Genomic DNA, 11,674 nt, shown 5'->3' with positions numbered 1-11,674 from the left:
GCACACGCGCACCCTTCCCCCTTCTTCCCTTTGCCGTTGCTCCAGGACACACACGCGCGCGCGCCCCCGCCCGCCGTTCCCTCCCTCCCATTCCTCCTCCTCCTCCTCCTCCTCCTCCGCCGCTGGGCGCGCGCTTGCTTGCTTGCTCAAGCTGACGAGGAAGAGGGCGGAGGCGCGGGAGGAGAGCGCGAGAGCTGCCAGCCAAGCCACTCGCCGCGCCCCTCTCCCCTCAGTCGATTCCAGCCGTTGCCGGGGCGGCTTCCTGCCTTGCCTTGCCTGACTTCGCCTCGCCTGCCTGACTTCCCCTCGCTTCGCGTAGCCCCGCCGCGGGCGCGGTTTTGGAGGCAGCGGGGACGGACGCGCGCTCTCTCTCTCTCTCTCGCCCCTTCCCCTTCATCCGCACGCCCAGGCACACTCCCCGCTTCCGCCGCCATGAACCCCAGCTGCGCCCGCTGCGGCAAGATCGTTTACCCGACCGAGAAGGTGAACTGCCTCGACAAGGTAAGTGCTCTGAGGGGAGGACGGGGACCGCTGGGAGGCGGTCGAGGCGGTGTGCCGGGGGAGGGTGGGGTGGGGGTGGGGGGAAAGTCAGGAAGGCGAGAAAGCGGGGGTGGGGAGAGCGAGGGTGGGGCGGGGCTGGGTGGGTCGGTGGGTGGTTGGTTGGGTGGGGAGGGGGCGAGGAGAAGCAGTTGGAAGTGTGTGTGTGTCTGAGAGAGAGAGAGAGAGAGAGAGAGAGAGAGAGAGGGCGGAAGAGGAATTGCTGGCCGCCGGAGGGGGGTTGTACGGATAAAAGGGGGCTCTCTAGGTGTGTGCCGTGAAGGGAGGGGGCATTTCTTGGGGAAGACGGGCGAGTTGGCAGGGGAGGAATGCAGGCCCCAAAGTGAGGAATGGCCGGAAGGAGAGGAAGGAGGGAGAAGGGGAGTAAGTGTGTAGAAAGCACAAAGGGGAGGAGGAAGGGGGACGATTTGAGAGTGGCTAGGGGGTTGCGAATAGGAGAGGGCAAGGTAGGTTGAACCAAAAAGTAGGCGGGGAGGAGGGAGTTGCTGAGGGCATCCGTGGCGGGAGTTGCAGGGCGAAGGGCATGGTAGACAACATGAGAGAAAGGGGAGTGTGACAAGTCTAGAAAGATGGCAGTAACAGGTTATTCTTGGAAGGGAACCATTGCAGAGCTGATTGCTAGGTGCAGATTCGAAGTGCTTGTGTGTGTGTTGGGGGGTGGGTACTGGGTGTGGAATGGCAGGGGGTGGATTTGCTGGCAGTGAATAGGATGTGGTTGATGTGGAAGCCCCCTAGGGTGAGAGTGGTGCCCAGGAGGCAACTTCAAAGGTGCATGGGAGGGGAAAGGGGGCTGTAGAGAGTGGTATATGCCTGCAGGGTGTGGGGGATGATGACAAGCAGCCTGTCTTTCAGTGCTGGGGGGAGTCAGGGTGGGTGGGGGGAGAGTAGTACGTAGTGGGAGCTGCTGCTAAATTTCAAATCTCATCTGTCATGTGTTGCACAGAAAGTAATGCAATTTGGGAGACTTCTGGGAGGAACTATGGAGAGGGCTTGGGGAAGGCAGGCATGATTGTGGACAGAAATCTTGAAATAACTTGGGGAAAGCAGGTCTTTGGTGGGATATGGTGTTTAAGAGTGGGGAGGGGTGACAAGGTGTTGTGTTTGTGTGGGTAGTCTCACTTCTGGTCTTGGTAGGTCTGACACTTAAGCATCTGAAATTTATGTAGTATGACAATAGATCTGATTGATTGAATCCTGTTGATCCTTTCTCGCAAGAAGCCTGGCTTTAAGGGGTCAGAAATGAAAAAAGGGCAATGGGCATGTGTTGTCAAGAGGGCAAATGACTTCAGGAGATATGTGTTCTTAGATCATGAATCTGGCACTTGAAATAGATTCTCTCCTTGTGCTTAGTGACTGTGAAGGTATCACTCACCCTTAAATGCTGCAATCTTCCCCTTTTGCTGAAGGGTGTGAATACCGAGCTAATGTAAACAAACCAGTACAGGCCTCACACCTAGTATTTTTTCTGCCTCTTTTCTATCTGGGTTGTTCCTCCCACCCCACCCCATATGCTGGTAAATTAGTTAGACAATAGTATACTTACTTTTTTTAATAAGACTTCTAAGCTATCTGTCCAGTAAGAGATTGTTGCATGAAAGTTTTGGAGAAAAGCACCTTTTTCAATTCCTCTCTTAAAAAAACAACGTATGGCGCAGCTGAATTGATGTTGGAGTAACTCCAGTTTTGACTAAGGTCAAAAGACAGGAATTTGAGCCACGTTGTCAGCTGCTTGTTTCAGCCCCTGTTTAAAAAGCAATATAAGTGCCATAACTTCTGGATCTTTTAAAAAAATGTTTAAAACTGGCTTCTAATGAAGCCAGTAACAAAGAGAATTTTTCCAGTGTTTTTTCTTACACACTAACAAACACAGCTGGATGTTTCTACAGACAAAATGAAAAGGGACTTACTCTATCATCTGCTTTACATTAGATTCTTTTCCCCTGTCTCCTCTCTTTAGATTGATTGTTCTGCAGTGTTTCATACTTTAAAAAAACTTAGAATTGGTTTTATTGACTTCTTTAAAGGGTTGACTTCCTCCTTCTGCTATTGTTGGTTGTAGTGGTTTAATGAGCTTTAAAATCTTATATGTAGTACCCCATGATTAAGGAGAAATTAATTTGGTTTTGCTTATATTTTGTCAGTAGCAGAAAAACTTACTAATTACTCTGAACTGTTGTTGCCCCAATAGAATCTTCTGTACTGTTTGTACTTGGTACTGGCCTTCCCCAACTTTGTATAGAAGATAAGTCTGAAAAATTAAAATGTCTCAATACAACATTCCAAATTCAAGAGACTGCTCTACCCACTTATCCTGGTTTGGTGACCTTTGAAGTTAATGTGAGGGCGTCCGTTGTTTTAGTGGGATAGGAATATTCCACCATGTGTGTCTTGTATATTGCACAATTGTGTGCCATGTGGTATATTTACAGGTTCATCAGGATTATATTCCTTGCCAACACCAATCTATGTGTTGGGCTTTTAAAAGGTTCAGTTGTTTATATGCCTGGATGATATGGCACTCAGGGTTCTCCAGCCCTGCATACTGTGCCTCTTTTGGAGGTGAGGTGAGAAGTATGTTGCCACAAGTTACACCTACTGATTAGATATCTGTGTTTGAAGTTGTGATGGAGACTCTTAATTCAATGACTATTGCTGAGATTTCTGGTAGCAGGTCTTCTGATGTCAACAGTAGAGCCACTTTGGTCTAACTGCATTCAGAGCAAGTTCTATTGATTCTAATTGACAGCTAGAATTGAACCAGTGTTTCAGGGAACAACTTTAGCGTTGGGGGTGAAAGTGGGGTAAATGAAGAAAAAGTGTTATGTTCGGATTTCACAGATGATTCCCTCCTATACCTCACAGTGCAGTACCCTTCAGCTCTTAGAGATTAATATGGAATTCAGCTATATGTGGGTTCTACATATGCTATAGAACTGTAGTGGGGATCAGACTGAGCACCAGGTTCAAAACTGCTTTTTTAGTTATCTCTGTTGCTATTTGGAGAATGCAAAAACTGTGACGTACAGGCTTCCTCAGGCAGCACCCAAAGTCAAGGCTATATCCGTTTGCTGTGATTTCAAAGCAGTGGGACATAGGAATTGCACATAGGATGAGTGTCAGGCTGATGTTAAAAGGACAGTATTTATAAAGTTTACTTCCATATGATATAACTATATACAGCCAACTGGAAGGTGATGTCAAAATTGAGATTTGACATGGTTTCCTAGTTTTCCTTAGTATGCAGACCACTGTATTGTCAATTTCTCAGATAATGGCTAATAAGATTTCCACATATTACGTATGGGTTTTATGTGTCTTGGTGGCTTAATTCTGGCTATAGTTGTTACATTAAAGAAAAGTGAGTTTCTGAGGAACCTTGTGACTCTGGCTGCATGTCTTTGAGCATAAACTTCTTACATTTTCTGTATTTTAAGATATTAAATGGAACCTGATAGTTCTTGAAACCCCAAATAGTTTGTGCTTTTCTCCTGTGCTTGTATTCAATCATCAGAAGCTGGTTGAGTAAAAGCAGTGGTGGCAAGCTATACTATGTATCATGTGAGCCAATGTGGTGTGGTGGTTGGACTGGGACTCACAAGATCCATGTTCTAATCCCCACCTGGCCATGAAGCTCATTAGGTGATTTCGTGCCATTAACTTGCTCTCAGCCTAACCTAGCTCACAGGGCTGTTGTGAGAATAAAATGGAGAGGAAAAACGGTGGGATATAAATGTAACAATAAATAAGTGCTTCATACTATTTCTTCCTCCTCCATATGAAGTAGATTAGTATTTCCGTCTTGCAGATGAAAAACTGAGGGTGAATGAGAAGTCTGGTGAGGACAATAGCTGAATAAGAGTTCTGATTTTTCATGTCACATTCCTATCTGCTGTCCATTAAGCCACACTGGCCGTTGTAACACATAACTTTACTATACTTGTCATTGTTTGAATCTGCCATTATTTCTGCTGCATTGACATGAACAGCATTAGACACTTCTATTAGATATGGTGAATCTGTGGCTACCTTCTGTCTTAATCTTACATGGGTATGCAATGCTGTTCCCCTTCCTTCCTCAGATTGCTTTTAGTGGAGTAATGTGGAGATACATTCTCTTAACTCTGCTTTCTACCATGTAATAGCCATATTTTCTGTGGTGGCCAGATGTGGTTTTAGTAGGAGAAAAATGGGGCCCTACATAATGTTTGCACACACAGTTCTGTAGTGAGAGGATGTATTCCTGATCCTTCCTCATTTTTAATTGCTTTCAGAACAATTGAGGATTTTTTAATTGTTGAGGACCTGTAGCATGTTTGTTAAACTGAAATAACTCTTCATATGAACATAGCCCTACATTATGCCAGTTTTAGACTTAGTAGGTTGTTCCATGAAGGACCTGTTAAAGATCCTATGTGGCTGTAAACTTTACCTTTACATACTGTACTTGGTGCCATGCCATTTTACTACAAACTGTTATTAAGTTGAAGTATGAATAGCTTCTTGTCTGGGGCAGTATGTGAATTGCATAGGCCTTGGTTATGTGAGTTTGAGATGCAATTTGCAGTCAGCCTAATGTCTGCATACATACTAGAGGTGGGAAGGTTGTAGTTTTGATGAGCTATCTGAGGCTCTCTTCAGCCCTGCATCTTTTTAGTTGTGGATGACTTGTTATTGCCCATATGTCTAGATTTTTTGTAATGAACTACAGAGAAAAACCTGCATAGCCAACCAGCTATGCAATTTTGTCAACCCGTAATCTATTTACTTGCACTAAAAATCTGCCACTATGGGTAGGTTACACAAAATCCAGTACTTTTGTACCCAAATAGTCCTTTGTCCAGGTTGTTATGGGCATCTTGAAATACCTATAAACGGAAGAGTCTGAAAGACCTAGGGCTAAAATGGGATCCCATATCTATGCATTAGAGATCAAGATCTCTCTAATGTATAGCTATGAAGTTGGTTACATTGCAGATAGAATGGTGAACGAGTTTTGCCTGTTTGCAGTCAGAGGGCCCTGCTGAGCTGAAGAATATAGACATTTACTTCTTCGAGTGGAATTGGCTTTCAGCCACAGATGAAGGTGCGAATCTGTTGCCCTTGGCGATCAAAGTGAGGCAGGCTCCCTCTGTTCTGCTACTGAGTCATTACATGCTCCTGTCATTTGGGTTGTGGCTATGTTTAAATATTGGGTGTGGTATGCTCATTCATACCGGAATTTCCATAATATTAGTTGGCTCCAGAATACTTTGCAACCACCATGTTCCAGAGGAATAGCAAACCTACTCATAGATCTTGGTTATTAAATAGAAATGTGGCAGTTGCTAAAAGACAGACTTGTTTAAATACCTGTAATTTTGCACTTGATGAAAGAAACAAATATCACTCGATAGAACCTGTAGACAAAGGGGTCCAACTAGGTTTGATGGTATCATGCAACACAGTATCTGATACTTTCTACAGAACTGTGAGGGACTGAAGTCTGTCCTCTTTGTTTAAAGCAGGGGTGGGCAACTTATGGCCACCAAGGTGTTTTGGCCTACAACTCCTATCAGCACTAGCCAACATAGTTCCTCTTGAACATGTACATTGCATCCCATGATAACCTAACTTCCCCTTCCTTATGCTATCAGTGCTGAATACTTTTCAGAATCTCCCAAAATGATCTGTGGAATTTGGAGTTCAATTAAGGCAATAGAAGTTGCCATACGTTAATTTGCTTTGTTTGCACCATAAGGCTAAATAATTACACTTTCATCCTATCAAATTTGGAAGAAATTTGGCAGGATTTTCAGAAGGCCGAGAAGCATCTCCTGCTGTTGCTCACAAAATCCAGGATTTTGTAGTGAAGTAGGCAGGTTGCTTGGCTACAAGAGTTCACCAGCATGTGGTTGTAGGGATGAATTTTTGTACTCTGTCAGAATAGTTGGGGTTGACAATCCAATGCCACCTCTTCTCAGTTTGGAACTTTCTTCTTGTGTTTGCATATCAGAGGATGTAACATACTCTTAGGAAGGTGTCTTGGAATCAAGGCTGCTTTTACATCAATCTTTCATGATAAGCTATCTTCCAAGACCGGTTGGGAAGCCTAGGCTACTTTTGAAGTTACTGTGAAAGGAGACCTTTCTCAGGGTATCAGGATTATATTTCTGTTCTAAGGCCAAATATGGCAACTTCCTGTTGTGGGGAAGAGGGCTCTTGCTGCAGTCAGGTAGTGAGTTGCAAATACTTCCTTTAAGGCTCAGTGTTTGCCAATATAGCACAATCTGTTAGAGCTAACTAAATTGTATAAGCTAGTAATACTTGTTTATATTCAGCCAGTAACCTATTTATTTTTAACAAAGGAATGTTTTCCCTGGACTTACTTTTTAAACACAGTGTGTTTTGGGTAGAGTTAAAAGACTAAATAGGGGTGAGCATATGCCTAAACAAGCTTTCATAAAGGCATGGAGGGTGCTCTGGGTTACTTCAGAAATAATTCTGCTGCAAAATTATCTTGAATATCATTACTAGAGACATGGCTAATGACTGTTGCTACTTCAGCTAGGAAGAAATAACAACTGGAAACATTTTGATTTACACTTCTTTCTTATATTTCCCCCAGTACTGGCATAAAGCATGTTTCCACTGCGAGGTCTGCAAGATGACTCTCAACATGAAAAACTACAAGGGCTATGAGAAGAAGCCATACTGCAATGCGTAAGTTGCCTATGCTCCCAACACCTTGCCCTCCTACTCTGTAGCACTAGGTGCAAAAAATAAATTTTAAGGGACTGTATTTTTTTGTAGGTCTCAATGTGCTTGTACTGCTGGACTTCTTCAGCAGCCAAGAGGTATGAGGAAAAAATCTGGGTTAATACTTCTGGAGTTAGGGCGTCCTTAACCCTGTTTAGTCTATTGGTATCTTTTCAAAGCCCTGTCACTTTCTCTGCTCTTGATGGAGTGAATGGCAAGAACATGATAAGTGACATAGACCACAAAGTGACACAATGACCCTGTTCAGTTGACATGCTAAGCCATGGTTAGGCCACTAAGCCTTTTGCAGCAGATGTTTAGTGAGTGTGTTTAAACCGTGGTTATGTAGCCACCATGGTTAAGAATGGTTCACACAACATGCTGAGCCATAATGTTTAGCTCAAAATGCTTAACCACCATGGCTTTGCATGTCTGAACGGGGTCATTCCTTGCCTGAATGGTTGTAATACTAAGCTTAGATGAATAATACCAATGTGATGGACTAGCAAGTATGGTGTGTGGATGAAGTAATGGCAGTGGTTCAGGAAAAGCTCTGGACTAGTGGATTTTGAGGAAGGTTTTGGAGAGAGAATTCTAGACATAGAGAATTGAAACAGGCAAGATGTTGTACATAGAACAATGTCATGAACAGAAGAACAGGAAAGTGAAAATATTTAAACTTTGGAAAGTAATAGAGCTCAAGTATAAAGATGTAAGTGAGAGAAAGATTTTGTTCATAGCAGTAGGGGCAAGAAAGCTTGAGAGGTATTCTGAAATGATTAAGGAAGGGGAAAGGCTGGGAGCAGGTTAAGATTAGGAATTTTGGTAAAAAGCAAAAGTTATACTTAAGTATGTAACATGAAGAACATAGTTGGTAATTATAAGCGAGAGGTGGCTAGCCACACAGGATACAGATGCTGCTTCCTCAAATATTGGTGTCTTCTGGAGAAACCATCTAAGAATCTTAAACTTATTTACCATCTGGATAATAAACATTAAAACGCTGACAGTTCAAAGACATCACAGTTCGCTAGAATTATTTTATTCAGTAGACTAATTATATCTTACTTGTCTACTGGAGTGCTTGAAGTGGCTCACAGCATTTATTAAATGCAATGGATACATAAAACTATATGCACAAAACAAAACCAGCCCAGCAGGAGCCTTCTCCAGCAGGATTTGTCTTACTGCCTTCGGTCTTCTATCAAACCCTCATCCTCTCTCCCTCTCCTTGATTCCTATCCATAGATTGGTATTAGATATTGACTGGGTTCGCACAATTGCTGCAGCTCATCAGGGCCACCATCCTGAAAATTCAAGCTGTAATTGCGACTTATTGTGCCATCCAAACCTGGCTGCGGTGGGTTGTGTGAGATTGAAACCCTAAAACAGTCGCATAACCCTAAAACAGTCATGGATTCTGTGGGGTTGTTCAAGTCCCATACAGCCTACCCTCACCAGCTTCAAATGACACAACAAGATGTAATCACAGCTTCAATCTGCCCCAATACATAAGGTGAAGAGTCATGGGTAAGAGAATTTCACTTGGAGATAGCTCTAAAATGTCAAAATATGGCTGGTGGGTTCCCTTAGTGAAAAGCTTGGTAAACTAGTTTAGGTAAAGGTTTTTGGTTTATTCTTTGTAAGAGCTTCCTTTTTTTACCAATTACTACATAAGTAAAAGGACTTGTTGTTTTTATTTCAGTAAGGTCAAAATATATAATATACACACATTAATGTGTTCCAAAGATGAAAGCAAGTGATAGATATATTTAAGAAATGAGACATGCAAGAAACATGTGGTTAGCTATGATGATTTGCTAATATAAACACGGGATTGTGTAAAGCCTGTGAAAATGATGACTGCCTGCAACCTTTGACCCACTCCTGCTACTTGGCATCCTGAAGAGACGGAAAAAGTAATATTTCCCTTTGGGAACTTCTGTGAGACTAATTTTGTAATAATAAAGAAAATGAAGTTGTGTTCTATCAATAGCTTATGGCACATCCAGAAACTTCTAAACCAGGGGTGCACAACATTTTGGGACTCGTGGGCCACACACATGCATGTGTGGATATGCGCACACGTGCACATACACATCCCACCAATACTGATACAGATTGCTCTTTCCTTATTTCTAGCAGGAGTGAGAAAAGAGTAATCTGTATCAGAATCTCTGGCGGTGGGGAGACTTCTTTCCATCCCTTCCCGTAGAGATCTTGATATAGCTTTTTCTATCCTTGCTGCTGCTACCAGTGTGGAAAGAGTGATCTTTATCAGGATCACCGGGGGAGGGAATTCACTGGCAGTGGCAGAGGTTGGAGCACTCATGGGAGTTGCAGTGCAGGTGGTCAGGGGTGGGGGGAAGCTGTGAACCCTTGTTCTAAATGCTGGGAGTGTTCCACTGTTTATACTTATGTTCCCACTACCACTTCTGTCTAGAGATATGGGATACTTTAGCCAATACTGGACCCTGCTTACCAAGACAGGCACTGTCTTCCCCCAGGGCATTTGCTGTGATTCTGGTTGTACACTGAGACGAATGTGGCTGCTACCTATTAGGAGATGAGAATCTATGTATGATGCTACCTTATCAATTAAGGTTCCCCAATAGCCCAAGGTGGTGACTAGGTGACACTCCTCCTTGACATATTGCCTCTCTGGGCTAGAACTATAGGAGGGCTTCTAGTGTGTCCAGAATAAGAATATATTGCGGGTAGGGTGGTACTGAGCTTTTTGGTGCCTAGTTTTCCACATGTCAAATTTGGCATGTCTCAGGAGATCAGACATGAAATATTCATTCATTACATCTTGACTTTTACTTTAAAAAGCAAAACAAACCTCTTCAAAATAAAGTTCAAACTATGTATGTAATGGAAAGTGTGAAAATAAGCCTTCTGACTGAGCCTGCAATATTTAACTGGACGTTTTTAACAAATATTTAAAGGTTATCCCTCACTCCCGCCCCCCGCCCCAATTAACTGCGTAGTAGAATTATGTGTGTATTTTTAATACAAGTACATACAAAAAACTGGTAAGTACGGTGGAAGCAATTTCTTATTTCTCATGAGAAAATGGGCTGATTCAGCCATTGTGCCTTTTTCTATCGTGCTGGCTAGGTCTGTGCCTCTTCTAAGATGGTGGCTAATGTCACACATGTATACACTATCTCAAATACACTTTTCTTCAGAACTGTTTTTATTCATTTACAAATTTTCTCAGATTTAATTAGTTAAAACCCATATGACTAGCTAGGATTCCTTTATTTAGGTGATAGCTGAATTCCAGCCCCCATAAATATGAGGACAAGGTTGAAAATGTGTTGAAATATGAGGCTGCATTTGGATAACACAATAAGTTCTTCATCGTGGTCTCTATTCATCACACATATGGGCTTTGCGCCTGCGCAGAGACCTGGATCGGAACCTTCTATAGCTAAGTGAAACGTTTTTTGCAGGAACCCCTCCCCTGCGCCACTGCGCATGTCTCCGGGGTTCCCGCCCTTACCTCAGTTCTTCGTCGTCCGCCATTGTGCCTAGACCTGCAGAACGAACCTCTTAGCGTTTTTCACGATTTTTTCTTCAAAATCCTTCTTCAAGGACATCATTCCATCGTGGAGCCTGTCAGTTGTGCTACAATCACTGACAAGGAAAACTTTTGAGCCCATGGCCACGGCAGATCTCAGACTTTTGACATTCAAGACTGTCTTCCTAGTGGTCATAACATCTGCAAGGCGTGCGAGTGAGCTTAGAGCTCTCAGTATATACGCACCCTATACAATTTTTCATAAAGACAAGGTTGTACTACGCCCAGACCCAGCTTTCCTACCTAAAGTAGTGTCAACCTTTCATCTGTCTCAGCACATCATCTTACCAGCCTTCTTTCCGAATCCAGCAACACCGCTGGATGTGTCGTTACACACGCTTGACGTAAGAAGGGCTCTCGCTTTTTACAAGGCGAGGACTGAGAGTTTTAGAAAAACAAAGCAATTATTTGTTTGTTATGGAGAGCCATCCAAGGGTCTACCTGTGTCATGCCAGCGGTTGTCACGCTGGATTGTAGAAACAATTGAACTTGCTTATGCTCTCTCAAAGCTAAAGCTGCAACAACCTGTGACAGCTCATTCTACAAGAGCTGTAGCAACATCTGTTGCCTTCAACAGGGGTGTCCCGTTGACAGACATTTGTGAAGTTGCAACCTGGTCCACACCATCCATGTTTGTCAAACACTACAGTTTGGACACTCGTGCTCGACAGGACTGCTCCTTTGGGAGGACAGTGCTCTCTGAGGTCCTAGGGTGATGCACCAACCCACCTCCAAGGTATGTCAGCTTGCTACTCGCCCATATGTGTGATGCATAGAGACCACGATGAAGAAATG

The 11,674-nt window shown here is 43.4% G+C and overlaps 1 protein-coding gene across 4 annotated transcripts in view; it reads left to right on the top strand.

The window, feature by feature from the left end:
* The first annotated feature begins 214 nt into the window (after positions 1 to 214).
* The window catches only part of LASP1 (LIM and SH3 protein 1), a 54,011-nt gene continuing 42,551 nt past the window's right edge, over positions 215 to 11,674 (top strand). The window contains exons 1-2 of one of the 4 annotated variants that reach the window (XM_063138530.1): positions 215 to 501; positions 7,163 to 7,257. In XM_063138530.1, coding sequence (XP_062994600.1) covers positions 433 to 501; positions 7,163 to 7,257 — 164 coding nt within the window. In that variant the 5' untranslated portion in view covers positions 215 to 432. Of the gene's footprint in view, positions 502 to 1,072; positions 1,181 to 5,565; positions 5,642 to 7,162; positions 7,258 to 11,674 lie in introns of those variants that run through there. The other 3 variants (XM_063138528.1, XM_063138529.1, XM_063138527.1) reach the window with 3 other exon arrangements.

The sequence above is a fragment of the Elgaria multicarinata genome, chromosome 11 (assembly GCF_023053635.1).
Source record: "Elgaria multicarinata webbii isolate HBS135686 ecotype San Diego chromosome 11, rElgMul1.1.pri, whole genome shotgun sequence".
NCBI lineage: Eukaryota > Metazoa > Chordata > Lepidosauria > Squamata > Anguidae > Elgaria > Elgaria multicarinata.
Note: the sequence above shows the minus strand (reverse complement) of the source record. Positions and strands in the feature narration are given on the sequence as shown.